At 40.6% G+C, this 26,348-nt stretch overlaps 1 protein-coding gene across 3 annotated transcripts in view; it reads right to left on the bottom strand.

Annotated features, from left to right (window-relative positions):
• DOCK8 (dedicator of cytokinesis 8) overlaps positions 1-26,348 on the bottom strand; it is a 246,921-nt gene that overhangs the window by 20,756 nt on the left and 199,817 nt on the right. For all 3 annotated transcript variants that reach the window (XM_058301712.2, XM_058301715.2, XM_058301713.2), the window contains 11 exons: positions 23,053-23,222; positions 19,622-19,767; positions 17,551-17,733; positions 17,080-17,212; positions 16,080-16,167; positions 12,705-12,801; positions 11,150-11,284; positions 9,174-9,326; positions 7,870-8,028; positions 6,221-6,321; positions 5,269-5,461 (listed from right to left, as the gene is read on the bottom strand). In XM_058301712.2, the coding sequence (XP_058157695.1) occupies positions 5,269-5,461; positions 6,221-6,321; positions 7,870-8,028; positions 9,174-9,326; positions 11,150-11,284; positions 12,705-12,801; positions 16,080-16,167; positions 17,080-17,212; positions 17,551-17,733; positions 19,622-19,767; positions 23,053-23,222 (1,558 nt within the window). The remainder of the gene's footprint in view (positions 1-5,268; positions 5,462-6,220; positions 6,322-7,869; positions 8,029-9,173; positions 9,327-11,149; positions 11,285-12,704; positions 12,802-16,079; positions 16,168-17,079; positions 17,213-17,550; positions 17,734-19,621; positions 19,768-23,052; positions 23,223-26,348) is intronic.

The following is a 26,348-nucleotide window of genomic DNA, read 5'->3' as shown; positions in this document are numbered from 1 at the left end:
GGAGAAGAAAAAAAAACCTTTATAACCATTTTTGGAGGTACAATAACTGTTTAAGTATATATATTATATAGTTTACATCAAACATATAACATATATGTTGGAGTGGGTGTAGCTCAGTAGTTAAGCACCTGCTTCATATGCATGAGGTCTGGGTTCAATTCCTCGAACTTCCTTAAAAAGACAAAAAACATAGAGGTGCTACATCTTATACATCCTATATGTATGTGTGTATATAGATAACCTATCAGTGCTACACAGCTGAGTTAGTGAAATACCTAGAGGGACATATAGCTGGTGTCTTGGTTTGTTTGTTTGTTTGTTTATTTATTCCCCCCTTGCAGCTTGTTTCTTTCTTTGCTGTCTCTTCTCTGTGTCCATTCGCTGTGCATTCTTCTGTATCTGCTTGTCTTCCTTTGTTGGGTCATCTTGCTGTGCCAGCTGGCCGCGGCACATGGGCAGTCAGCTCTCCGTGGTGCATGGGCCAGCTTGTCTTCACAAGGAGGCCCTGGGATGCGAACCCAGGGCCTACCATATGGTAGACAGGAGCCCAATTAATTGAGCCACAGCCGCTTCCCAAGGGTCATGGTTTTTAAAAGCCAAAGACCAATTAGTTATCTGAGGCTTCTGGTTTCACAGCTAAGTGAACTTCTGACGTTTGAGGGTGTTTTTCTGAAGTAGGCTGCCACTATGTCCTTGACTTTACAGATGAATACCTGTAACATTATACGACAACAGGCAAAAGAGAATGTCTTCTTTATGGAAATGTTTATGTTAATGTAGCTTTTACTTCCTCCCCCTCCTCCCCAACATTTTGTTCCTTTGTACACTTTTTCTTTTACATGAACTATAGTACTGAGGACTTCTAGCAGGGAATGCAGCTACCAGAGCCAGGACTAGGGTGAGATGAGTGAAACAGCTGGGGTACAAAATTTAAGGAGGGTTTTTTGGTCTTGGCCAAAGAAGCGAGATGACAAAGGGAATGTCCTTGTTTGGCAAGTGTCACAATAAGATGCACTCACTGTGCAGCCACTGTGGCCTGGAGGCCTATTAACTTCAGAAGTTGACTTGCACCAAGCACTAGAGAAAGTATAACTGGAGTGCCAAGGCTAAAAGACTAAGTACCCCAATTATTGGTCAAATGAGGTACTTAAAAATTGTATACCACCAATCCAGGCATGGATTCCATGAAGGAGAAACGCTATACACCAAAGAGGGCAGCTGTGGCAACATCCCATTCATCTTAAGGATTTCAACAATTAGTTGCACAATAAACCATTCTGGTTTTAAAAATTTAAAAATAATAATGAGGCACTCATTCTCAGGGTCATGTAATAGAATAAATGTTACACCCTGGCCGCTTCATTTGCCTTACCCTAGTTCCCTTTGGCAGAGACTCTCATACTTCAGAAAGATCAAGAGTCATTTTCTTCGATGTGGTTATTAAAAAAATGCATATTAAGCATGGGAGACATGGGAAACCTAGTTTAGGGACTGCAAAGTTAGCACACATATCACTTTTTATTCCTGTGCTCATGGCAGACATAACTTCTCAATTAGAGCATGCCTTCCCAGGGAGCTTAGATGTGGCCTCAGAATTCTTCTCTGGATAGTACTCCAGGCAGCCACTACCAGTTGATCAGAATTGGCCTGTGAATTAAAATAAGTCTGCCTCCTTGCCTGGGCAGCAAGATCAACTTAGCCAACCACAGCAGTCAATAAGGAGACAATTGTCACAGTCCATTCTCTTCCTATCCAATTGCAATGTAGTTTTAGGAATCCAGGAGGCTCTCAGAATCTTTTGTGGCCTTTCTTCCAAATCTGACCTCTCTATTATGATTTTTCGGAACTGGAAATAACAGAACTTCTAACAGTTTCCATAGAAAGACTCTAATAACTGCGAAACTAATACTATTAGAATTGTATGCAACTTTCCACATAGAGAGAAACAGATCTGAAGCTATGCACCCTTATTAGCTGTGGTCAGAGGGAAAAGATTCTGGGCAGACTTTGCTGGGTTCAGAATTAGAGAGATAAAAGTAACAGCAGTATCTGAGGACGTATCCAGATCCACATTTGTGAAATAAATATTACATTCCTGGGGCATTGAATTTCAGTGACCTCATTCCTTGGAATTCAGTGGCCTCAACGTTATTTTTCTTGCACAGATTGATCTCATTTATAATATTTTCCCCAAAGGCTCAATTTTAATGGAGAAGAACAAGGTTGAAAACTGAAAAAACCAGAGCATTTAAGAACACACTGGACATCTGTTATTACTGCCCCCAATTCCTTCATCCTTCTAAGGTAAAGCACCTTGATTTTCTTCTGGGGTACCGCTCGTAACTCCAGGTGTGGGGCTGTCTCTGGCTCAGGCAATCAGAGCACTGCATTTCCCTGGCCATTACGATTGGTGCAGAGTGGACACATGAGTCAATAAGATACATGCAGACTTTCTAGGTAACTGCCAGAGTGAGGCATCTCTATTTTCTCTTGGACTCCAACCTGAGAAACCTAAATCTTCCTGAACCAGTGTTCTGGTGAAGTCTGTGAAGTCTGTGAAGAATGAAGAATGAAGCTGACACAGCAGAAGGTGGAGACAGGAAGTAGTGATGACACTGAGGCCTGGTGGTATTGTTTGGGTTCTCAGATCCAGTCTGACCTTAAGTGGGTGCTACTCCAGGCTCACCTCCATTGTATTAACTGAAAAATTCCATTTTTGGTGTAGCCAGTCTGCATTGGGTATTCTTTTTTTTTTTTAAAGATTTTTTTAAAATTTATTTTCTCTCCCCTTCCCCCTCCCCCCGAGTTGTCTGCTCTCTGTGTCCATTTGCTGTGTGTTTTTCTGTGACCGCTTCTATCCTTATCAGCGGCACCAGGAATCTGTGTTTCTTTTTGTTGCGTTAGCTCTCCGTGTGTGTGGCGTCACTCCTGGGCAGCCTGCATTTTCTTTTGCGCTGGGCAACTCTCCTTATGGGGTGCACTCCTTGCACATGGGGCTCCCCTATGCGGGTGACACCCCTGTGTGGCAGGGCACTCCTTGCGCGCATATCAGCACTGCGCATGGGCCAGCTCCACATAGGTCAAGGAGGCCCTGGGTTTGAACCACAGACCTCCCATGTGGTAGGCGGACACCCTATCCATTTGGCCAAGTCCATTTCCCTGTGTTGGGTATTCTGTTACTTTCAACCACACATTTTTAAACTCATTTGGTTCCACTCATAAGCATCAATGTAATTTGTATTCTCTTCTGTAGCCGAGAACACTCAGTTGATCATGATCTGAATTTCAATAAGGTGTTAGACTTCCCTGTTTCTTCTGCCTTCCTTTTACCTCCCATCTGAGATTTCCTTGACCCCCAGGCTAGGTCATATAAATGCTCACAGCATCTTGGGTTTCTTTTTAACAGCATTTATCATGATTGTAATTGGATAAAGAGTAGAATAATTACCTATATGATGTCTTTCTCTGGCTGGAATGTAAAGTTGATGACAGCAGAATATAGCACTCAATCAATATTTAAAAAGAAGAATGAATAAAGACATATGAAAATATAGAGCAATATGTCTCATGTAGGGACAATGCTGAGTTTTTCTGTTGGCTCTATAATAACCCGTCTATCTCATCTTGGCATGATTCACTGTAAGCAACTCAATTGACTTCTAGGTGAAATTAGCACAGTGCTTATTAAACAAAAGTCAATTATGAAATGCAATTAATATGTAAATAAAATATAATTAACTTATAATAATTGGGTAAAAGGCCTAAAAGAATTATAGGAAATATTTCAGTTAATGAAACAAAGAAGGGGGATGATACAATCTAATATTAAGTAATAAACCTAATGATTTTCTGGGAATTAGGTTTTCTGGGAATTAGGGAATTGAAAGAAAGTCTTTTTATAAGATATTTTTACCTTATAAAAAGCATTTATTTTTCATAATATAAATTGGTCAAAATAAATCTGATGAAAGAAGCAGACACATCTAAAATGTTTTTATAGTTTTCTTGTCTATGTTGATGTGATTCAAAATCCATGTAATATGTTTATGCTTTTAGTTACTGGACTTTAAGGGAGCACGTAACAAACATTTCTGAATTGAGGGTAAAATTTATTTACTGAGACTGAAATCACAGAATAAATATTTTTGTCATTGGGGCCCATAAGAAAGGAAGAGTTAGTAATATGAGGCAATATCCAGTTTGTCTGATGAATAGTATTCTAGGAAATCAAGCTCCTGGCCCCACTAGCAATAGTTTCAGTAACTTACTCTCTAAGCCTGGGAAAGTTACTTTGAATTGTCCTCTCTTTGTGGTTAACACAGCATCACAAAATTGTGCTGAAGAACAATAATGAAAATGAAGCCTTTCATAAAATCAGTCACATGAATTCAGACAAGCATAACATGAACACTTGTAAATGCTTTTGTGAATCCGGCTTGTAAAGAGTTCTCTTACTATAACTATATTGTTTATGGATTCAGGGATGGTCATCTCCAAAGACTATAACATTTTAAAAAGTACTCATAAAACTGTTTTGTTTTTTTAAAGACTATTAAATTATTCTGTAAGAACAGTCCAAGTGACCAATGAGCATCTCAGTCTAAGTCAGCTTTCAGGTCTGGCAGTCAGTTCCCTTGCCAACCATGGACAATTTCCAGCTTTCCCTGAGAAAGTATGGATTCAGCCCTTCTTTTCCTTCCCAGGTCAGTTTGGCCCTTTCCTGCTTTTGGACTAGAGAGTGGGACATTACAGAACTGCAGAGTGGAGTCAAAGGAATGGGCCATAAGGGAAAACATTTTTCCAATGTTCGGGAAATATTTTTAGTGCTGTCACTATACTGTACCAACTACAAGTTGAGAATAAAGAAGTGACCTTAGAAAAACTGCTTCATCTTTCTGTTTCTAAGGTATGGGGAGGGTCACATGAAATCATGCATATGAAAGTGCTTGGGGATGTTTAAAGTGCCTGTCGACTCTAGGTCCTGGTATTGTGAACAATAATTTAATAAGATGAGGAAGATATTAGAAGAGGCAAATACACCCCCTAGCAGGCTTTCTCCCCCTTGGCACTTTGCTGGGGGAGCCGTCCTGTGCACTATAGGATGCGTAGCAGCACGCCTGGCGTCCTCCACCAGCAGCAGTCCCCCCCCAACTGTGACAACCAAAAATGTCACAGACATGGCCAGATGACCCTTTTTGGGGAGGGAATGCAGAACTGCCTCTGGTTGAGAACCACTGCTCTAAAGGAAAAACTAAACCTGCCCCACACCTGAAAGCTGACGCTGCCCACGGGCAGGTAGCAGTGATCCTCCAGCATGCTCAGATACTCGGCCACTAATGCAGCTGCGTGCACCAAGCACATGGCGGCCTCCGTGTAGCACTTCTTCTTAGTGTGTTTCTCTGCCATGTTCTGGAGCCAGGTCAGCCGCAGATCAGGAGATGTCTGATAACTCTTGGCAATTCTGAAGACAGATTGAGAAATAGTTTTCAGGACCCCTGGTTAATAACACCATTCTACTGTTTATGGCCACTTGTCTCCCCAAGAGCTATTTTCTTTCCAAGAGTTTTGCCTACATATTCATACAATGAGAAAAAAGACACATATATGTCTAGTTGTTTTCATCCCATGTCTAGAGTGTACAGGAGTCCAATGATACCATTTAGTAAAAGCCTTGTGGTAAAAAAGACCTGATAAAATGATGTGTATTTTAATGGATCCCTAACAATTTTCTTCTTTTTATTTCCTCTCTCTTAAAATAATAACAGGACATAAAAGTATTATCCTTCTTATAATATTGTGGTAGAATAATTATGTCCCTTTAAATAGTTTCTCCTAGTTGACTGCAAGGCAAAGTTCTAAACCATACAGTGAAATATGATTTCTAAAGTAAAACTACACCTCTATGTCTGAATGTAATTGGAACAAAACTATACAAGAAATAAATCATATAACAGTTGATAATTCTTTTCTCTCATTCTATGGTAAGTAGAAGACAGTGTTATAAAATAGGTATCTCACTTTAAATTAGGGAGAGGTTTCTGAAAACTTGTATATGAACAACTCATTCTGAATGTTTAATTTCTATTAATTTCTCTATATTTTTTGGATGTTGTGCAAGAGTGTACCCACATTGCCTGTGAAAATTACGTTAGTAAGAACTCCACAGTGCCAAATCTTAGAGCCCCCAGTGACCCCTTTTGATTTTATCAGAGAAGTTTACCTGTACATGAGATCCATAAGCATCTCAGGGTCTTCTTGAAATTCCCTCATTTTCACTGTGTCATATAAGATGCTGTTCAGATTGCAGAGAAGTTCCTCTACCTACAAAAAGTTTAAGCACCCAAACAATTTTGGCTTTGTAGTCCATGGTGAGGAGTTTGGATTGCACTGCTAGTGGAACAGGGAAGCCCTGGATGGGCTTTGCTCCGAGGAAAGCAGCGATCTGAGAAGGAGGGGGAGGTCTAGACTGCATTCTCCATGACCTTCTTCTTTGCAGGTCCAGGTGCTTCTGAAGCCCAGGACTCAGCTAGCCTTTGGGATCCATCAATTAGCCCTGAATCCTTACACAATCTCCCTCTCCACCACCTTTCATTTAAATTAATTTGAACTATTAACAGTTTCAGTTCTTTGCAATTTGAAAAGCCCTCAACTCTATTCAGGAACATCAGGGCTTTTTATACCAAGTAGTTGCCAACCTAGGACTCTAGCTTAGGAACATGTCTCAGGAGCTTTCTGGACTTTCCACTGCTGCAGAGTGCTTAAAACCTCTTGAAACCTTTGTTCTTTGTTGCAAAAGGCAATAGATGAGCAGCCAGGGGAGCCTACAGCACAAAAAGGATGAGAGACTCTGGCTCTACCAGTAGCCCTGACTAGTGGCCTAGCCACAAAAGGTTTGTCCTGCTCCCACTGCCCTCCACCAGATTCTCAGGACTCCTAACACTTCTGCCACTAGAATCTCCTCATGGGATTAAGGTATTGAAGCCCTCCATTAAAGTGCCCTAATTCGCTTGGTGAATATTGCTGCATAAATGATGAGATTAATTTAAAGAGAGCTAATAGTTAAGGTGAAGTCAGAGGTAGAATTTGATGCAGGGTAGAGGAAAAACGTTCTGAGAATGAAGATGCAACATTGCCAGGAAGGACAGAAGAGACTGAACAAATAGGACTCTCAGGCCAAGGGAAGGAAGAAAAACCTTCATCCATGCATTCCCTCATTCATTCATCATTCATTAACACTTACCTGAGAGCCTAACATACACAGAAAGTGGGCTCTAGGCCAGGAGCTGGAGTTAAGAGATACATGAGTTCCTGCAGTCATTGTATTGGAGAAAGAATATATTCTAGTCCTCACAAATTTCCTTAGGCCTAACCTTGTTTATAAGCACTATCTCTGGCTTTCCCTATCTTTAGGTAATCACCCCCTGCCCCCAGCCATCAGGCTGGTCCCTTTATCATTTCCTTAAATAAATTTCATTCTCACTTTTACCACTAATTTTCCCTCTCCTTCTCCTGCCTTCCTGTAGAAGCCTTTCCTGGCCACTAGATCGTTTATTAATTCCTGCCACCCCCTCTTCTCTAATCTTTTAAAGCATTTGGTTTCTTACCACATACTACTTGACACTTAAGTATTAGCGTCTTGCACTGCCTCCTAAATGTTTTGAGACTATGCTCTCCAAATAGACTATCAACAACTTGAAGCTGGGGACGATGGTGGATGCTCTTTTTTTTTTTTTACCCCATCTTTCAAAGCATTGAGCATAGCCTGTGGGACAGGCAGTAAATCCTTGCAGATGCCTTATATATACATGTGACATTTGTAATTGGCTTTTCCTAAACCCACGGATGAGACAAGGATGCTCTTCAGCCCACCTGCATGGGAAAAGGAGTGGTCTGCATGGCCGTGTCTTCTTCTGCGTAGGCCAGAATTGTCCTCAAGGATTTTCTCAGGTGCTCCTCATTAAAGTCAGGTGCTTTGCCCACCAAAGATGCCAGAGACATTGTTACTTGCATCTTTACTCTTGCAAAGTTCTGTGCCAGAAGGAAAAAAAAGGAATAAGAAAAGACACTCACTAGGAGATAAGTGAAGGCAGTAGAGCCAGATACCAACTCCCAGTGCTACTTTCACCCGTGTCTCAATTGTTTCCTTTCCTCTTAATGCTATGTGAGTACACTTTGCACAAGATTCAAATCATTATTTCTTAAATGGATATTGCTGACATAAATTTGTTCCTTGCATTGTCAGGCTCCCTTTAAATTTTAATTTAGGATTGGACTGCCTCGATGCTGTAAGGCTAGAAGATTCCTACAGAGTTGGGCCATGGATTTTATCCTTTTCTGACAAGATTCCTCTTCTCGAGGCTTATTTAAACTGCAGGGAGGAATAGGATTTCTAGGTCAGGATTTCTGAGATTATGGACTCTACAGAGGCAGTGACTTTGTTTCTCCTTTCCTTCTAGGCCCATGGAAATAAACAGCTCTGCCAAGGGCCCCTAAGGAAAATTCAAAAGGCTTTTAGATTGTCATCTCTGATATATCCTGAGGACCCTGCCTTTCTTCCACGAGCCAATTTATCATTTCATATCACTCGAGCATGCTCTTTAATATGACCACAAATGGAAATTCCTAAAGAACATACCAAAATTTAGGCAAACTAAAGCACAGTTGATTGTTTTGCAAAAAAACTGAACTCCAAAAGTTGCAAAGCTTTGATTAAAACTCAGGTCTAGATGATATTGGTCTTTTAAAATTCTCTTCCATGAGTCACTGTGGTCTCAGCCAATCAGAATTTAGACTCCAGGACAAAAATCTTCTGAATTCTTAACCTATCTGTTGTCTTTTTTTCTCTTAGAGGGCAACTTTTCATCTACATATATTAAATTCATTTCATATTGAAACATACTGACGGAAATGCTGCCTTTATTACTATATATTATTATTTTATTAGAGAAGTTGTGGGTTTACAGAACAATTATGCATAAAATACAGGATCCCCATCTTCACCAGTCTTGATATTTATTTTTGGATGGAAATCCAAGCAGAAGCTGCTCTCTATCTAAATACTCAAATGCTTCCTTCTGACAGGACATAGGTCAACTGCAATCCTGCAAACTTGTCCTTTTTTTCTTTCAGTCAGTGCTTTGCATTGACTTTCTCTATTGCTTGTGAGCTCTTACACTGGTGGCTCCGAAACTGAACCTCATGAGGAGGTAGAGGGTGGCACAGGCTTGGCTCCGGGTGATGTCCATGCTGCTGCTGCAGTGGTGCAGCACTCGCTGGCACAGGTCTGCACACTGCTCCACCTCCTCCTCGAACAGCAAGTCTCCAAACTAGGAGAGACACAAGGGACCATTAGGCATCACTTGGCACTTTCACATGCCTGATGAAATATGCAAATATCTGCTTGGACAAGCAAAAGGCCCAGAAAAGTTAATGCATTGCTCCATAAAGATAATGAGCCACTTGAATCAGAAAAAGGATTTAAGCAGTGGAGTTTTCACATTTAATTATGAATTTCACAACTGAGGGAAGGGCTACATTATTCACCACATTGCTAGCCAGGTTGCACTCCCTGGTGAAGTCACAATTTAAAAGGGATTATCCTGAGGTTCCTGGGTCCCCTGGAAAATACTGGTGACTAAGAAAAAATGGTCATTATAGTAGAGAGAAGAATCTCACTTTCTATTTATAAAAGATCCCATGTAGAAGACACTGGAAAACAGATGTGGCTCAAGCAACTGGGCTCCCATCTACCATATAGGGGGTCCAGGGTTTGATGCCCAGGGCCTCCTGGTGAAGGCAAGTTGGCCCATGTGGTGAGCTGGCCCACGCAGAGTGCTGGCCTGCATGGAGTGCTGGCCTGGGCAGAGTATTGCCCTGCGCAGGAGTGCTGCCCCATGCAGGAGTGCTGGTCCACACTGGAGTGCTGGCCCACGCGGAGAGCTGGCACAACAAGAGGACACAACAAAAAGAGTCACAGAGGAGAGGCAATAAGAGATGCAGCAGATCAGGGAGCTGAGGTGGCACAAGAGAATGATCGCTTCTCTTCCACCCTGGAAGGTCCCAGGATTGGTTCCTGGAGCTGCCTAATGAGAATACAAGCCCAGAAAAACACACAGTGAATGGACACAAAGAGCAGACAGTGGGGTGGGGGGATAAATAAATAAATAAATCATAAAAAAAAAAGAAGGCACCAACTGAGATTTTCAAAAAGGGGAAGAGAAATCAATCTGCATGGATCCTTTTACCTAAGGATAATTGTTATGGGTTGAACTGCATCTCTCCAAAAGATACGTTGAAGTCCTTACCCCCAGGACCTCAGAATGTGACTTTATTGGGAAATATGGTCTTTGCAGATTGAATTAGTTAAGATGAAGTCCTACTGGAATAGAATGGGTTCTTAGTCCAATAAGACTGGTACCCTTAGAAGAGGAAAACAGACATACAGACATAAGAGAGAAGGCCAGGTGAAGATGGAGGAGGCAGAGATTAGAGTATACATTTACAAACCAAGGATTGCCAAGGACTGCTGGCAACACCCAGCAGCTAGAAGAGGCAGGAAGGATTCTCTCCCCCAGGTTTCAGAGGGAGCATGGTCCACTCAAAACCTTGATTTCAGACTTCTGGCCTCGAGGACTTTGAGATAATACCCTTCTCATGTTTCATGCCACTTAGTTTTGATACTTTATTATGGCAACCCTTGAAAACTAAGGCAATACTCTCTACCCCTCAGGCCATGGAATTTGATTTCTAAAGTTCCTGGCATTCTATGACATGACATTTTGTAAGATTCACTAATAGGGATCACGTATAGGACTTAATCTCACATGGACCAGCTATTAAAAGGTGAAAGAGAAGTCACTCGACTGAGTTTTGCACTCGTGTCATAGACATTCAGTGAACGACCGTTCGCATTTCAATGTTGGGCCACATTTCAATGTTGGGCCACATTTCAAGCCCGAGAACCCCTGCTTCTCCTCGTCAGGGTGACTTTCCACAGAATCACTGCATCTAGTTTCTTCCTGGGAAGACGTAAGCCTTTTACCAGCCGTGCCCCTGAATACACCGTGGATTTTGGCCCACCTGCAGAGAGAAGTGTGAAGCTAGAGAAGAATCTTAATTAAGAGTAAGAAAACAAATGCCCCTCATATACCTTGGCAATGAGAGCACGGAGTGTGGCAAAGCAGTGGGTCAGGTAGGTGGTGCTCTGGTCGCAGCTCAGGGAGTTCACCAGGACCCGCAGGACGCCTCCCAGCAGGCTATCTTTACAGTCCAGGGCTGAGCTGGCCTGGGGGAACGGAAGACAGCGTCACTGAATCCCTGCACTCTGTGACAGTGTCCTGAGGGATGCAGACAGACGCAGATGCCTCTTAAGAGGAGCATGGGGACGCCAGTGGTCTCATTTCTCTCTCTCTGAGGTCTTAAGGACTTGGTGAGCCACCACACATAACATGCACTAACCAAGAGAGCTGAAGACTCCATATGACCTTGTTCCACAACTCTGAATTGATTGGGGATTTATGCCTGATTCTGGGCTCCCAAACTAAGTCAGAAGGCACTTCTCCCTCCATCCCTGGCTGCCGTTTTTGGAATGTTCTTCTTTGCATGCAAGGTATAGCTTTCTTCTTCAAAAACACAATTGTGGGCTTCCTAGTCCAATAGGGGCTGCTTGTCAGTGGCTAGGTTTCTAAAGAAAAGCTTATTTATCAGCTACAGCAGGACTAACACCAACGATAATGGCAATTAAGTTTGTTTTCTTTGAAAACTGCTAATATGTTTTGAGGGCTGGTGTTAAGTAGATAGCCCTCAAAGCAGTGCTATATAAAGATATAACTGATGTGATACCACATATTGAAGTTATCAAAGATATCAAGGTTATCAAAGACTACACGTAATTTTTGTGTTTATTTTTGTACAATAATTACTTTTATTTTAGACCACTTAAAAGTTGGATAACTAAGGTTCCACTGTTTCAACAATGCTTCTTCAAGCCCTAAAAATCAATACTGGATCTACTCTAATAAATGATTGCTCAATGAAAACATGCAGGGACTCATTTTTCAGTGGAACTAAAAACCCATTATCACCTAAACTTCTTGGAAATTTTTGGAAATCATTGACTTAGAAGATAAAATTAGTACAGTGTATTGTGTTATTGCAAAGTTCACAGGGACACTATACTTTTATACAGCTTGATGGCAAATACATGGCACAAATACTTTCCCTACCCCAAATCTGTGCTCAAAGCAGACATCATTATACAAACTTAGCACTCTTTTTTTTTTTTTTTTTTTTTACCTAACCAAGTTGTAGCTTTAGCTCCCCACACCAGGCAGCAACCTTCAATCAACTGCAGTTGACCCATCAGAAGAAACCTATTGGTCATCTTTAGATAATGAACTATGAGCCCACCATCCACATTATAAACTTGGTACACACGTGGGCAGATTTCACCATGAGGGCGAGCTTCTCAAGCAACCTAACCCCTTCTAAATGAGCAGCAAATCAAAAAGCCAGAAAAATATTCAGTATCTCTGGAATTTGTTAGGTGAATGCAATTGTAAATAGTAAACTTCCCAATTTCACTTGAAAAGAAAAAGGCATTTTGGGATCACATTTATTTATTTCATACTTTTGCATAAGGAGTTCCTTATTAAATTCCAGTAAACATATTCATGTGAAACAAATCAGGTGTCAGCTCTCCTCACCTGGATAATGTTTTCCTGCATATCCAGGATGATTAAATTCGCTTCTGTAGCTAGATTGCCACTGATGAGGGCTTCTTGGTCTAACTCTGCCTTTGTTCTAAGAAACAGAAAGAGGTCAAGTTAAAGTACGTTTCTAACTTTGCCCTGTTCCAACGATGGTAATCTGGGCACCCTCGCATAAAGAAATCCTTAGAATAGTCAACCTTGGAGTGAAAACAAAGCAACTGGCCACAGATGACTAAGGAGTACAGGCTGCTTTCTGCAATTAGTGTCTGGTTAGAAAGATTGTCTAGGTAAAGTCTCCAGGCTATCATCATCCCCACTATTATTAAAAATGAGAAATTGTGAAAATAGCAAAAATGGGCAGAGAAGCAATCAGTGGTTGCTATGAGCCATTAGGCTGAGCCAATTATAGTGTTGACTGACCCCTCAGGGCCATTCCTGCATTGCCTGAGAACCATCTCTAGATTTGAGTGAGTGGAAGGCTCTGAATAGGTGGAAGAGTGAGGCTGGGTATGTGTGGACTTGGGAAACAGTGATTCTGCTGGTGGAGAAGAGGGGATGCTTCAAAACTGGGTTAAGGGCGAGTCAGTCTTTTGACTTTCCAAGACCAAGTTGGGGTTGTGCAGGCAAGTTGAGGGCCTTCGTTTTCCTTTGTCCCTTTCTGATAGCAAGCAAGGCTGCATATGCTGGTTATTACTGGTCATTAGCCACTAGACAATGGGACATTTCCAGATGCTGCTTCTCTGTTAGGTTTCTTTTTAAGGAATGAAGTGTTTTATGTTCATCCATTCTCATAAAATCCAAGTGAAGTTGGAAAGGGAGATTTTGTACCATCATGCAAATTTAGGTGCAAGAAAAGGGAAGTATAAAGAATTGACTTCTCCAAGATCCCCCAAAGGCAGAGAAATTACCACAGAGAACTACCAATTAGCTCTTCTTGAGTCACCTTAATGGGGGCATTTTAGTAGTTTACATATCATTGAGGGCTCAGAATAAATATTTCCATGGTTTATTAAATGTTTTCATGCTTAGGAGAGGCAATCCTATCCCCAGTTTGAGCTGTACTTTTAAAAATTCTTCAAGTGATCATATATGTATAACGTAAGTGAAATATAAAAGCTAATATTTATTAACTGCTGGTAGGTTTGGATCTAGAGCAATGCTGTTCAATAGAAGCATAATGGGGGTCACATATGTCATTTTACATTTTCTAGTAGCTACACTAAAAAAGTAAAATGTGAAATTAATTTTAGTGTATTTTATTTAATGAAATATAACAAGATATTATCAACATGCAATCAATATAAATAGCACTAATGAGATATTTTACATTATTTTATTTATACTAAGTCTTCAAAATCTGGCCTGGAATTTCCACTTATGGTACATCTCAGTTGGAACTAGTCACATTTCAAGCACTCAATAGCCACATGTGGCTAACGGGCGGCACAGCTCTCAAGACTGTCCTAATCTGTTTTTTTTTAAAGTCTACCAGTTATTCCTTTAAAACAGTGGTTCTCAAATTTGGCTGCACAATGGAATCTCTTGAAGAGCTTTACAAACTACCGATTTCTGGGCCCCATGGCTAGAGATTCTAATTTAACTGGTTTGGAGGATGTCTGGGAACTGGGAACATAAGCTCCTCAGGTGATGCTCATGTGTAGCCCAAGGCTGAAAACTACTATGCCCAAAGAAACAGAGCCAAAATAGTTGAAAAGTGACCTTAAAAATGTAAAGAACACCACTGTTACTATTACAGTAAGTTTTTCAAGTAGCTAAATTGAGCAGTTACACTCTTACTGTGGTTTCCCTTAAAAAATGACAGCATCCCTGAAGATCTGCAGATGTGAATCATTAACTCTGCCAATGAGCTGCCCATCAGGTGTTTCACAGGGGACTGAGCTGGCCTAGAGAGAACTGGGACGCCGGGCACCATAAGGCCCAATATTATGTTGTTACTGCCGTCAAAAGGAGATTTTCCAAATATTGATTTATACAGCCCAGACAAAACATGGCTTGTTAGGCTCTTCTCTTAACCCTGCAGAGTTGATGGCCTAACGTCCTAGGAAGTTCCGTAGCACCTACTGCATGAACATTTTATTTTTGTTCATCATCTGAATTAGGATGTATGGACTCTCAGAACCAAATATCTTATAAATGAGGTCAGAGACCTTAGGGTAAGAATAAAATACTCAAAGCAAATGGATATTATTAATAAGATCAACATCTGTGTTTCCAAGTAACTTCTACAATAAAAATGTGATTATCTCTTCAATATTTTAAATCAGCTTGATTCCCAAAGATCTCAGAAACAGACCACAATGATTCATTCCTTTGGTAACAATGAAGATACTTACTCATGCTTAATTACAAAGCAACACCACTATTCAGGTCTTTCTGTCCCCCACCTTATAATAAGTGCTTCAAACACCATGGGGATGCCCTACCTATACCTTATCAGGTGGGGCGAGCGGTCTTTAACCACATGGTGTTTTGCTAAGGAACCCAGGGATTCACAAGGCTGCCAACAGGACTAGGAGACAAGTGCCATTGATTCAAACATTTTAGTTTAGTTCTCCTGTCTAAATTGTTGCATATCTAGCCATTATACATGGCATATATTGCAATCCAAGCAGGATTTTCCTTCTTTCACTTCTTCATACTTTTTTCCTTGTCATAATACATATATATCATAAAATGCATCCATTGTGGGAAAAACAACAAAGTGTAAGGAGAAAACATCAATGACCTATACCCAAAGAAAGTCACTATTACTATTTTGGTAAATTTCCTTCTAGTCTTTTTAAAAGAACATATGTAGTTAAGAGATTTATAAAAATCAGTGTCTATCATTCTTCTGTTGATTTAACATTATATCATAAGTATTTGCCATATTATTAAAATTATTTTAAATCATTTAATGGTAAAATATTTCCCTATTATTGGACATTTAGAATGTTTCTAAAATTTTTTTTACAATTTAAAATAATGCTGATATGAATATTCCTGAAAATATATCTTTGTACACATTACCCCAAAGGAAATCTGGATTTAAAAATATGTAGTCTTGGGTACTTTATCCTGCTTTCTGTTTCCCTGCTCTATATCAGCTGCTTTTGATAAGCTATCTGAGGCTGCTAAATATTAGTTTTCTTTAATACTTATCAATGTAATAAAATTTAAAAAGCTGGAATTATAAGTCCTTATTCCTTTGATTATCCTGGGTCTCTGGATGAACCATATTTATACAGATAAACGATGCTTCATTTTCTTACCCTTGGAAGGAAGTAGTTGTTTCAGTAATACAAGTACCCTGGGAAAAATAGTTTTGGACTTTAGGTAAAAGTAGCACAAAGTTGCTGAGTGACTCACTTATCTAGCTTCTCAGTCGCTTGCCGCCAGTGTGTCTGCTCTTTCCTCCATCTCAAATTTTCATTTAGGCCCGGAAATCGGTCATTCCCTAGGAGTTAAGAAATGCATGATAGGAATTTGATTAGCATGAAACCCTCCAAGATAACCAGAAGTTCCATAACAAGCTCAGCTGAGCTGACTCAGTGCCATTTCTCTGGCTAATTAGAGTTCATGCTGGGTGGTGGTAGGAGACAAGGCCGCCATGTGTATGTCTGGGTCGCTCTGCTCTTTGATTGATAGGCTGGAGTTTAGAAGAACCCCTACGCTGCCTCTCTGGTGCATCCACTGGTGAGCACGTTCTTCATAAGCAGAGGGTTACAGTGAAACTCTGGCTGGAAACTGAGTTGTTGCAAAGGAAAGCGTGGGTGTTGCCTGAGGGTGCCCCGCCACCACTGGAAAGCTGAGCCCCTTCCAAGTTCCCTGCTTGGGATGAGCTGTTATACTAGTTTACTCTGAGCACTGAATAAGAGCGAGGGTATGTGGGCATTTCACTCTAGTCCACAGTGATGAGTTCAGCTTTTCCAGATCATTCTGCCATGAGGGTCCCTCAAGAACTGGAGCACTCTGAGGTCATTTGGGGGAATTGGTTCCATTCTCACAGTTCCATGAATGATTTGGGGGGATGATCTTAGAACAAAAACTATCCACTTTCTTGGCCATTCTCTGAACAGACTAGTCAAATCCCATTCTTGGATGTGACATTTTACCACCACCAAGTTTTAATTAGAAGACACCATTTGGTATTTTCAGAGTTCCTATGATTTCAGGACAGCAGCTTTCTCTTAGAGGCACAGGGCTAGCATATACATCAGACACAGAATCCTAGAACCCATGGCCTCCTTGATATTACCATAAATGTCTCAAGAAAGTGCTGGTTTCTACTCCTGTTGGAAAGACACCCCTTCCCACAAAAAGTTCAAAAGCTCTCTCATAAAAAGCAGGGAAGGGCCAGTCCACATACCTGGAGCCCGGCAGCGCCGCATCATCTCCCCTCTGGCCCCTTCTCCGCGGAGCAAAGCCTCTTCCAGCCTGGCCTTGACATCCCTGGACTTCTGCAGGACTTGGGTACTGACCTTGTCAGAACTCTGTTTTCCCTGGACAGGACAGAGGCAGGAGGACATTTAGTGTGCTGAGGTGTGTGCCCATGGAGAGAATCCTCCAACAACACTCCAGGAGACTTTAGCCAGGGTGTCCGGGTGCTGCAAAGAGATTCTATTTTGGGGGGAACCTTTGGCCAAAATTCTGCTAAAGGGAATGGGGTTCTTTCTGCAGAAGGCAGAGATCCCTTCCCTGTGGTATTATACCTGCAATGCAAGCCAATTATGAATTTAAAATGCAGAAATAAGAAAAATGAATGATGCCCAAACATAGGGCAACAGGACTGAACTTGGGGGACAAGAGCTGGCATAAAGCTGAACCACCCCACATGTACCTTGTACTCAAAACACGAAACACAGATGAAAAGCAGATCTAAAATCCTGTTTAGTTGCATTGATGGCAGGTCGGCAATCCACTTCCGAATGAGGCTCTGATCGGCATTTTTCATGATCCAGAGGAAGCAAATCATGAGGTTGCGGGTGGTGTCAGCATTCAACATGTTGTACTGTTTATAGGGCTGGAAAGAAGGCAAATTGGGAGGTGCAGGTGGGGAAGAAGGTGGGTAATGGACAAACTGAAAGCTTAAGGAATGCTAATCTCTTAGAACATGGCAACCGTAGTTCTTCCTTGGCTGGGCTGTTTCAAGAACCCTGCCTCCCCTTGGCATGGGAAGCCACACTCTCTGGTGGGGTTTGCTCATTCACTCTCCCAGCATGGCCCCTCCTGTGTCAGGGGGAGTATGATCTGGTGATCTGCCCCGGACCTTGTCCATGCTTCCCAATCTCAGTGGTACAAAGGGGCTTTCACGTTGCTGAAATCTCCAAGTGTTTCTCCTTCAGGATGGACAGTGGAGCACTGGGCTTAGAGAAGAGAACTAGCCTGGCTGGGTGCCACAAATACCCCGATTTCGAGATTCAGCTTCTTTGTCACAGAGTCCAGGTATAATATAAGGGTCAGGAACTGCTTAGAAAATTAATCAGATCCATACTTTAGTGAAGTCCTCTGAAATGGGACTTTAACCGCAATTTATGTTTGCATGTAGGTGAGGATAGGGTGTAAGGCTATTTGTTTTAATAGTTTGGCCACAAGTACTCATTTTAAAGTGCTGAGTGCACTTTCTGTTACTCATCAAATCGACATGAACAACAATTCGTGGCTGCACCCTTGGCTCATGCAGCATAGCTAATATCCAGTGGAATGTGGTGGTGAAATTACAATGAGGCATCTGTGAGTATGTGAGGGAAATGTTAGTTTTGGATGAGAATAATAGAGCTTATGAAGTTTCTTTAACATTACTTTTTCTGAGGATGCTGACAAGAAGAAATGAAACATTTAGACATATGATAACTTGGCAGGGAATATGTTCTAGCAGATGAACTTTGGGATTTCAAGTTTCTTCCTTAGAGGTAAATAACCATGCAGAACACACATACTGCCTCAAGCAGCTAGCTTTGGTGAGATGCAGGTCATAAAACATAAGGTAACTATTAAACTCTAAGATCAATGATGTCAAATCTCAAATGTCCATTCTCCTTCTTCCCTCCCTGCCTCTCTGCCCCCTTTCCCTCATTCCTCATGGGGGTATATTAGGGTGGGAGCTTCCTTGGTGTTGGAGGGAAGAGAGGAAAGTGATTAGCAAAGAAGAGTTAGGCCTAGATGTTCTCTTCCCAAGCATGGACAAAGCTAAATTTTTTACAGATATATGTCTACATTGAAATGCAAGTTAAATGACATATATGTCTACATTGAAATGCAAGTTAAATTAAGCTGGAGGATGCAGTGTTGTCTTAACGAAGAAGAGGTCAGATCTCATGCACGGAGAGAGATGGACCACCCTCAAGTGAATCAGAGGCTGCAATCTCAAAGGACCCCATCTTTAAGCCCAGAGTCTGCTCAAAAGCACAGAGCCAAATATTCTCCCTAGGTTCCCAGAAGAACTAGAAAAGCTGAAGGTGTTTTGCTTCTTAAAAGCACTCACTCTAGGATACCAGCCCCCCCAACTTTTTTGGGAATCAGATACAATATGAATAAATACATAGAATAAAAGAGTCCCGCCCTGTCCCGAGGGAGCCTTCCTTGGCTCTCCTTTGCAGTGATCTCAGATTTCCTAGTTCACCACCTTCCTGGTTTCCTCTACCTTGAACTCGGCACCTCTGACACTGCCTGAATTTGATATGTGGATCTCTTGCTGTTGCCAGAACCCTGTCTGGCCTGGGTAATGCCTCATCTATGCCATCCCCTGGCTCAGCTGCCAGCTTCGTGGTGATCCCTTCCAGTATCCAGCAAGGAGACAGTCTCTTCCTGCTCTATACTGGGTGCTGGTAGGTGAATGTAAGAACAAGTTCATCAGAAGATGGAAGAAAATACAAAACTAAAATAAATCAGAGAAATGTGCATCAGCATACCAAGGAAGACAGCATCATTCCACTTGTCTTCAAATTAAAATGATTCCCAGCTATAGCCAGTGCCACATTCTGGTTAATTGCACTTGTCCCGTCTTGTTCTTCATCAGAGCCATTGGCACGATTTTTTCCACTACGGGCATCTGCAGCTGCAATTAAACATCATTGGTGATGACAAGATAAAGATGGCATTTTCCTATTTTCTCTTCCCAATAGCCATCGGATCGAAGTTCCAATTTATTTATATTGATACCTATTAGTTACTGAAGTCAACAGTTTAATATTTAATCTGATATTTAGCATTATTTAATCTGCTACCACATACAGGAGAAGGCAGACAGACGAAAGAGATAAAATGTCTAGTACAAGATTAGGATAGAAATTAATGTTTCAAATGATAAAAAGAAGACTCTTCAATGCTTCCAATAAATTTCCTGTAATCTAATTTTTTTTACTTTATTCATACATTTTAAATAATAACCAGATAGAAAGAACCCTAAAATTACAGATTTAAACATGCCTTATATGGAAGCGGACTTGGCCCAGTGGTTAGGGCGTCCGTCTGCCACATGGGAGGTCCGCGGTTCAAACCCCGGGCCTCCTTGACCCGTGTGCAGCTGGCCCATGTGCACTGCTGACGTGTGCAAGGAGTGCCCTGCCATGCAGGGGTGTCCCCCGTGTAGGGGAGCCCCACACGCAAGGAGTGCACCCCATAAGGAGAGCCGCCCAGCGTGAAAGAAAGTGCAGCCTGCTCAGGAATGGTGCTACACACACGGAGAGCTGACACAACAAGATGATGCAACAAAAAGAAATACAGATTCCTGTGCCACTGACAACAGAAGCAAACAAAGAACACGCAGCAAATGGACACAGAGAACAGACAACTGGGGTGGGGGAGAAGGGGGAGAGAAATAAAATAAATAAATAAATCTTAAGAAAAAAGCATGCCTTGTAGATTAACAATCTATATTGTCATGGATTCGACAACTTATTAAACTTCAAAATAATTGAAATAGATGTTAATTCATTGTATTTGTACAATACAGACATATCTATATCTATACATAGGTATAGATGTATGCAAACAAAAAAAAGGATCCCACTATTGAAAAAGTTGGTTTTTAAGAAAGCTATCAATTGCACACACAAAGTATTATTTCAAGTAGTTCTTGGGAAAGTATGTTAAAACACTTGCAACTGATTGATTCCTTAAAAACTCATATTTTATTAGACCTGTCAACACTATAACCATCTGGACCTTCAATTTTTCAGAAAAGTTGGGTTAACAGCATTTTTGTCTGCCAAAGTTCTAGAAAGGGTACCCAACTAAAATAATAATAAATCACTGTTATAAATGTTTTAAGGCAATTGGGTTTTAAAACAAATGGGGATATAAATAGCAAGTGGCAAACATTGGCAATTACGCAAGACTCTGATAACATTTTCAGGACTGATTTGAGAATGCAGTCTTCCCTAAATATGTATGGTGTGATAGTTACGAGAAGAGGAGGGAAGCTTATATACATAAACATTTGCTATGCAAAATGCTTTTATACAAGTTCTCTTTTTCATCTTAATCATTTTTCATCTTCATTTCATTTTTCATCTTTATAAAATGTGCATAGGTATCTACATTTTTAGAGTTGAGAGGAGAAGACATCAAAAGGACAAATGACTCTTCAAAGGTCACATATCATATTAAAGCACTTGGAATTTGAACTCAGGTTATCTTTTTTGAAAGTCATTATTGTTATCAGTTTATCGAGCTGAAGATTCCATATTTAATATGACAAATTAGATGCACCACGTTTTCTGTAATAAAAGAATACTTTTATTGTTTTCCCACTTGTCAGCTACATCATGACCATAAAGTTTAATTCATATGCTAAAAAGCCTTTGAGGCTTAACAGGCTCAAAGACCAATTACTTAAAAGCTCTTTTTCCAAGTGATTGATTTGGAAAACTCCAATAACAATGAAGCTTTGGAGAAATGAATGTTGTGCTCCCTGCTTTGGAAACAACCAAGCCATAGCTCTTCAAATAAAACTTTCTGCAGAGCCATGTAGCTCAGTGGTTGAGTGCTTGCTTCACATGTATGAAAACAAAACAAAACAAACCTATCAGGTAAGGATTCTAGAAATGGCATACACGTCACCTGACCTGCTATGAATTACATCTGTAAATTTTGCAGGCAATTCTGTTCTCAATTTGCCCTCCTGATCAGGCACCACTCAGGAAGCTGTGCCTCTCACTGTGCAGTATACACAACCTGGTTTACCAAGCTTGCTTCTGTACTTTCCCTGCCCTTGAGGCACAGAATCCAACCACCCCAACCCTAACCCCTCAATCTTTTCCTTTAACTTACCCTTCAGCAGTTTGCTGAAAATTTTATTAAGAGGGGTGATAATTACTTCTGTGGGAATGCATGTCCTGTATTTTATGATTTCTATGAATCAGAGGCCATAGGTGATTGGCCCCACTTTTATGAACTAAACAATGATTTTATAATTTAGTCATACATGACCCTGTGCAATTTGGAGGAAGTGAGTAAACCTGGACGGTGCCAAGGAGGGGTGCCTATAAGGCTGCCTGGGCTCAAGCAAGCATTCCCCAATCCCTAGGATCCTTCATCAACCAATGGGAATTTCTAAGAACTTCCCTTGAGCAGAGGGAAAAGCAATGGCCACTCTGAAGTGATCAAAATCTTTCTTTAGAAAGATGACAGCCAGAAGAAAAACGTTCCTGGTTACTCTTTCATGTATGTGTATGTATGTATGTATGTATGTACGTATGTATGTGTGTGTGTGTGTATTTGGGGAAGGGTAGGCAGATGGGATTACCTTTGTCAGGTCTCACATAAGAGTCTCCTCTATTTAGGCAGGGGTGGTCTTTTTCACCCACATTCTCTCATTCCCCTGTCCTATGTAAACCGACTCAGAAGGCACACAGACATCTTTGAGACAGGTTACCCTTCCTCCTTGCTAGCCTGGAACACTGGCTTCCAAATACTGAATTAGCTCTTAGTGCCAAAGGCAAAATTCCTCTGCCTTGGCAGAATTTCATTATACCAAAGACAGTGTGATGCTTTTTGCATGGAACAATTATTGAGACAATCTGCTTCTTTGCTTAAACACTGATAAAAAATAAGGAAAGGAACACATTTATTTCAAGGTGTTAGTCCCCCAAAGTAGGTGCTTATACTCATTGGGATGAAAAAAGAAAACATGAGAAATCCTGTGATTATAATCTCATCCTTTTTGTTGTTTGGTTTAGAAAGCTCTTCACATGCTAGCAGATTAAAACGTAGATATAATTCCTTAACAAATAAATATACATGGAGAAATATGATTTTTTATGGAGCATACCAGCTAGTGAGTTAGGGACAAAGACCGCATTCTAGTAGGTACCTGGAGGAAGGAAATAGGTGTCTTTACCTGTAAAATCATAGAGCTGTGGCAAAGCATCCAAAATGATGCCAACCAAAGGCAGGTAAAGGGCAGCAACTTTGACCTTCACCTCTGACTTGACACATCGTGGGTCCAGGTCGTGAGAACTCAGCAGGCTGTGGATGGCACTGACAGCTTTCCTCTGTACTTTGCTGATCCTGTTGACACAATACAGAAAGCTACAGGCTATGGTGAAGTAAGATTGACCAAAATGCTCTTAAACAATAAGGAGGGATTAGAATGCTTCTAAACAATGAGGTGAAGATGTGAAAAACAGGCAAAATAGGGTAGAATTGTATAGATTGCAGAGCTTAGCATGATGTTTTCAAGGTTGATCATGTTGTAGTATTATCAGTACTTCATTCCTTTTGATTGCCAAATAATATTCCATTGGGTGGCTATTCCACATTTCATTTATTCATTCATCAGTTGACAGGCATTTGAATTGTTTCCACTTTTGCTTTTCATGTACAAGTTTTTGTGTGGACATATGTTTTCATTTCTCTTGGGCATATACCTAAGAGTGGAATTGCGGAATCATACAGTAACTCTATGTTGAACCTTTTGAGGAACTGCCAAACTTGTTTTCCAAAGAGACCACAACATTTAACATTCCCACAAGCAATATATTAGGATTCCAACGGCTCCATTTCTTTGTCAACACTTATTATCTGTCTTTTTTATTATACTCATCTGTTTCATTTTGCTAGGCTGCTGAAAGCAGATAGCATGAAATGGGTTGGCCTAACAATGGGAATTTATTAGCTTACAGTTTAGAGGCTAGAAAAAGTGTCCAAATCAAGGCATCATCAGGGCTATGCTTTCTTCCTGAAGACTGGCTGCTGATGATCCCTGATCCATGTGCCTTGCCTCTGTCATATGGCAAGTCACATGGCATCTGCTGGTCTTTCCCTTCTCTTCTGGGTTTTGTTGCTTTCATCTTCTTGTCTCCATGGCTTTCTTTCTCTCCTGTATTCATTCTGTTTATAAAAGACTCTAGTAAGAGGATTAAGTTCTATCCTGAATGAGATGGGTCACACCTTCGCTGAAGTAGCCTCATCAAGAGATCCTTACAATGGATTAAATTTAAGAACATGCCTTTCTGGGATTACATGCAGCTTTAAACCATTGCATCATTCCACTGGGCCAAAGTAATATCTCAGTGTGGTTTTGACATGCATTTCCTTGGCTTATGATGTTGAGCATCTTTTCAGATACTTATTGGCCATTTATATATCTTCTTTGAAGAAATGCCTTCCAGATTCTTTACCCATTTTTAAATGGGATTGTCTTTTTATTATAGAGTTACAAGGGCTCTTTTTACATTCTAATACAAGTTCCTTAGTAGATACATGATTTCTAAATTTATTTTTGGGCCCATTCTGTGGTTGTCTTTGACTCTATTGATGTGTGCTATGAAGTACGAAAGTATTAATTTTGATGAAGTCCCACTTATTTTTTTCTTGTGCTTTAGGTGTTATATCTAAAAAAACCATTGCCTAATAATAAGTCATGTAGACTACCCTTATGTTTTCTTCTCAGAATGATATAGTTTTAGCACTTACATTAAGGTTTTGATCAATTTTGAGTTAATTTTTATTTATGGTAAAAGGTAAGGGTCCAACTTCACTCTTTTACATGTGGTTATCCAGGTGTCCCAGCACCATTTGATGAAGAGATTATTCTTTTCCCATTGAATTGTCTTAGTATTCTCATCAAAAATCAATTGACCAGGGTGCAGGTGTGGCTCAAGCTGTTGAGCACCTGCTTCCCACATGGGAGGCCACAGGTTTGGTTCCTGGTGCCTCCTAAAACCAAACCAAACCAAACCAAACCAAACCAAACCAAACCACCAAACCAAACCACAATAAGCAAAACAGATGGAGAAAGGCCAACTCAGGGAAGCTGATGTGGCTCAGTGGTTCAGTGCTGGCTTTTCACATGTGTGGTCCTAGGTTCAAGTCCTGGCACTTAAAAAAAATCAATTGACCATAAATGGATGGATATATTTCTGGTCTCAATTCTATTTCATTGATCTATATATCTATCCTTGTTTCAGAAAAACATAGTTTTGATTATGTTGCTTTGTAGTAAGTTTTGAAATAGGGAGTTTAAGTCCTCCAATTTTGCTCTTCTTTTTAAAGATTGTTTCAGCTATTCTGGGTCCTTTGCAATTCCATATAAATTTTAGAATTAGCTTGTCAATTTTTACAAAGAAATCAGCTGGGATTTTCATAGGTATTGTATTGAATCTGTAGATCAGCTTGGGGAGTGGTGCCATCTTAACAATGTTTAGTTTTCTGATCTATGAACATGGGATGTTTTTACATTTACTTAGATTTAATTTCTTTCAATAATGGTTTGTAGTTTTCAGAGTATAAGGTTTGTACTTTTTTGTTAAATTTATTATTTTGATGCTATTGTGAATGGAATTGTTTCCTTAATTTCATTTATGAATTGTTCTTTGCTAGTGTATAGAAATATAATTGATTTTTATGTATAGATCTTGTATCCTGCAATCTTGCTGCCTCATTTATCAGTTGTAACAGTTTATATATAAGACTTTATATAAGATCATGCATTGGTAAACAGAGATAGCTTTACCTCTTTCTTTTCAATATGAATGCCTTTTTTCCCCCTGACTGACTTGTCTGGAATCTCCAGTACAATGTTGAATAGTAATGGTGAGAGTAGATATCTTTGTCATTTTTCTGATCTTTGGGGGAAAGCAACCAATCTACTTTGCCACTTATTTAATTATTTTAATTTTTAAAAAAAGATTTATTTATTTCTCTTCCCACTCCCCACCCTCCCCTTACTGTTCTCTGTGTCCATTTGCTGTGTGTTCTTTTGTTTCTGCTTGTATTCTCATTAGGTGGCTCAGGGAGCCAATCCCGGAACCTTCCGGAGTGGGAAAGAGATACTCAATCTATTGTGCCACTGCAGCTCCCTGGTCTGCTGTCTCTCTTATTATCTCTCCTCTATGTCTTTTTGTTGTGTTATCATGCTGTGCCAGCTCTCCACATGGGCCAGCATTCTATGCGGGTTGGCACTCCTGCATGGGCCAGCACTCCTTTATGTGGCAGCACTCTGTGCGGGCCAGCACTACAAGTGGGCCAGCCCTCCTCTTGTGCTAGCTCACCATGCAGGCCAGCTTGCCTTCACCAGGAGGCACGGGGTATTGAACCCTGGACCATATATATAGTAGATGGGAGCCCAATCACTCGATTCACATCTGTTTCCCCACTTTGCCTTTTATTTATTTTTTTAAAAAAGGATTTTCT

This window comes from Dasypus novemcinctus, chromosome 8 (assembly GCF_030445035.2).
Source record: "Dasypus novemcinctus isolate mDasNov1 chromosome 8, mDasNov1.1.hap2, whole genome shotgun sequence".
Classification (NCBI taxonomy): domain Eukaryota; kingdom Metazoa; phylum Chordata; class Mammalia; order Cingulata; family Dasypodidae; genus Dasypus; species Dasypus novemcinctus.
Note: the sequence above shows the minus strand (reverse complement) of the source record. Positions and strands in the feature narration are given on the sequence as shown.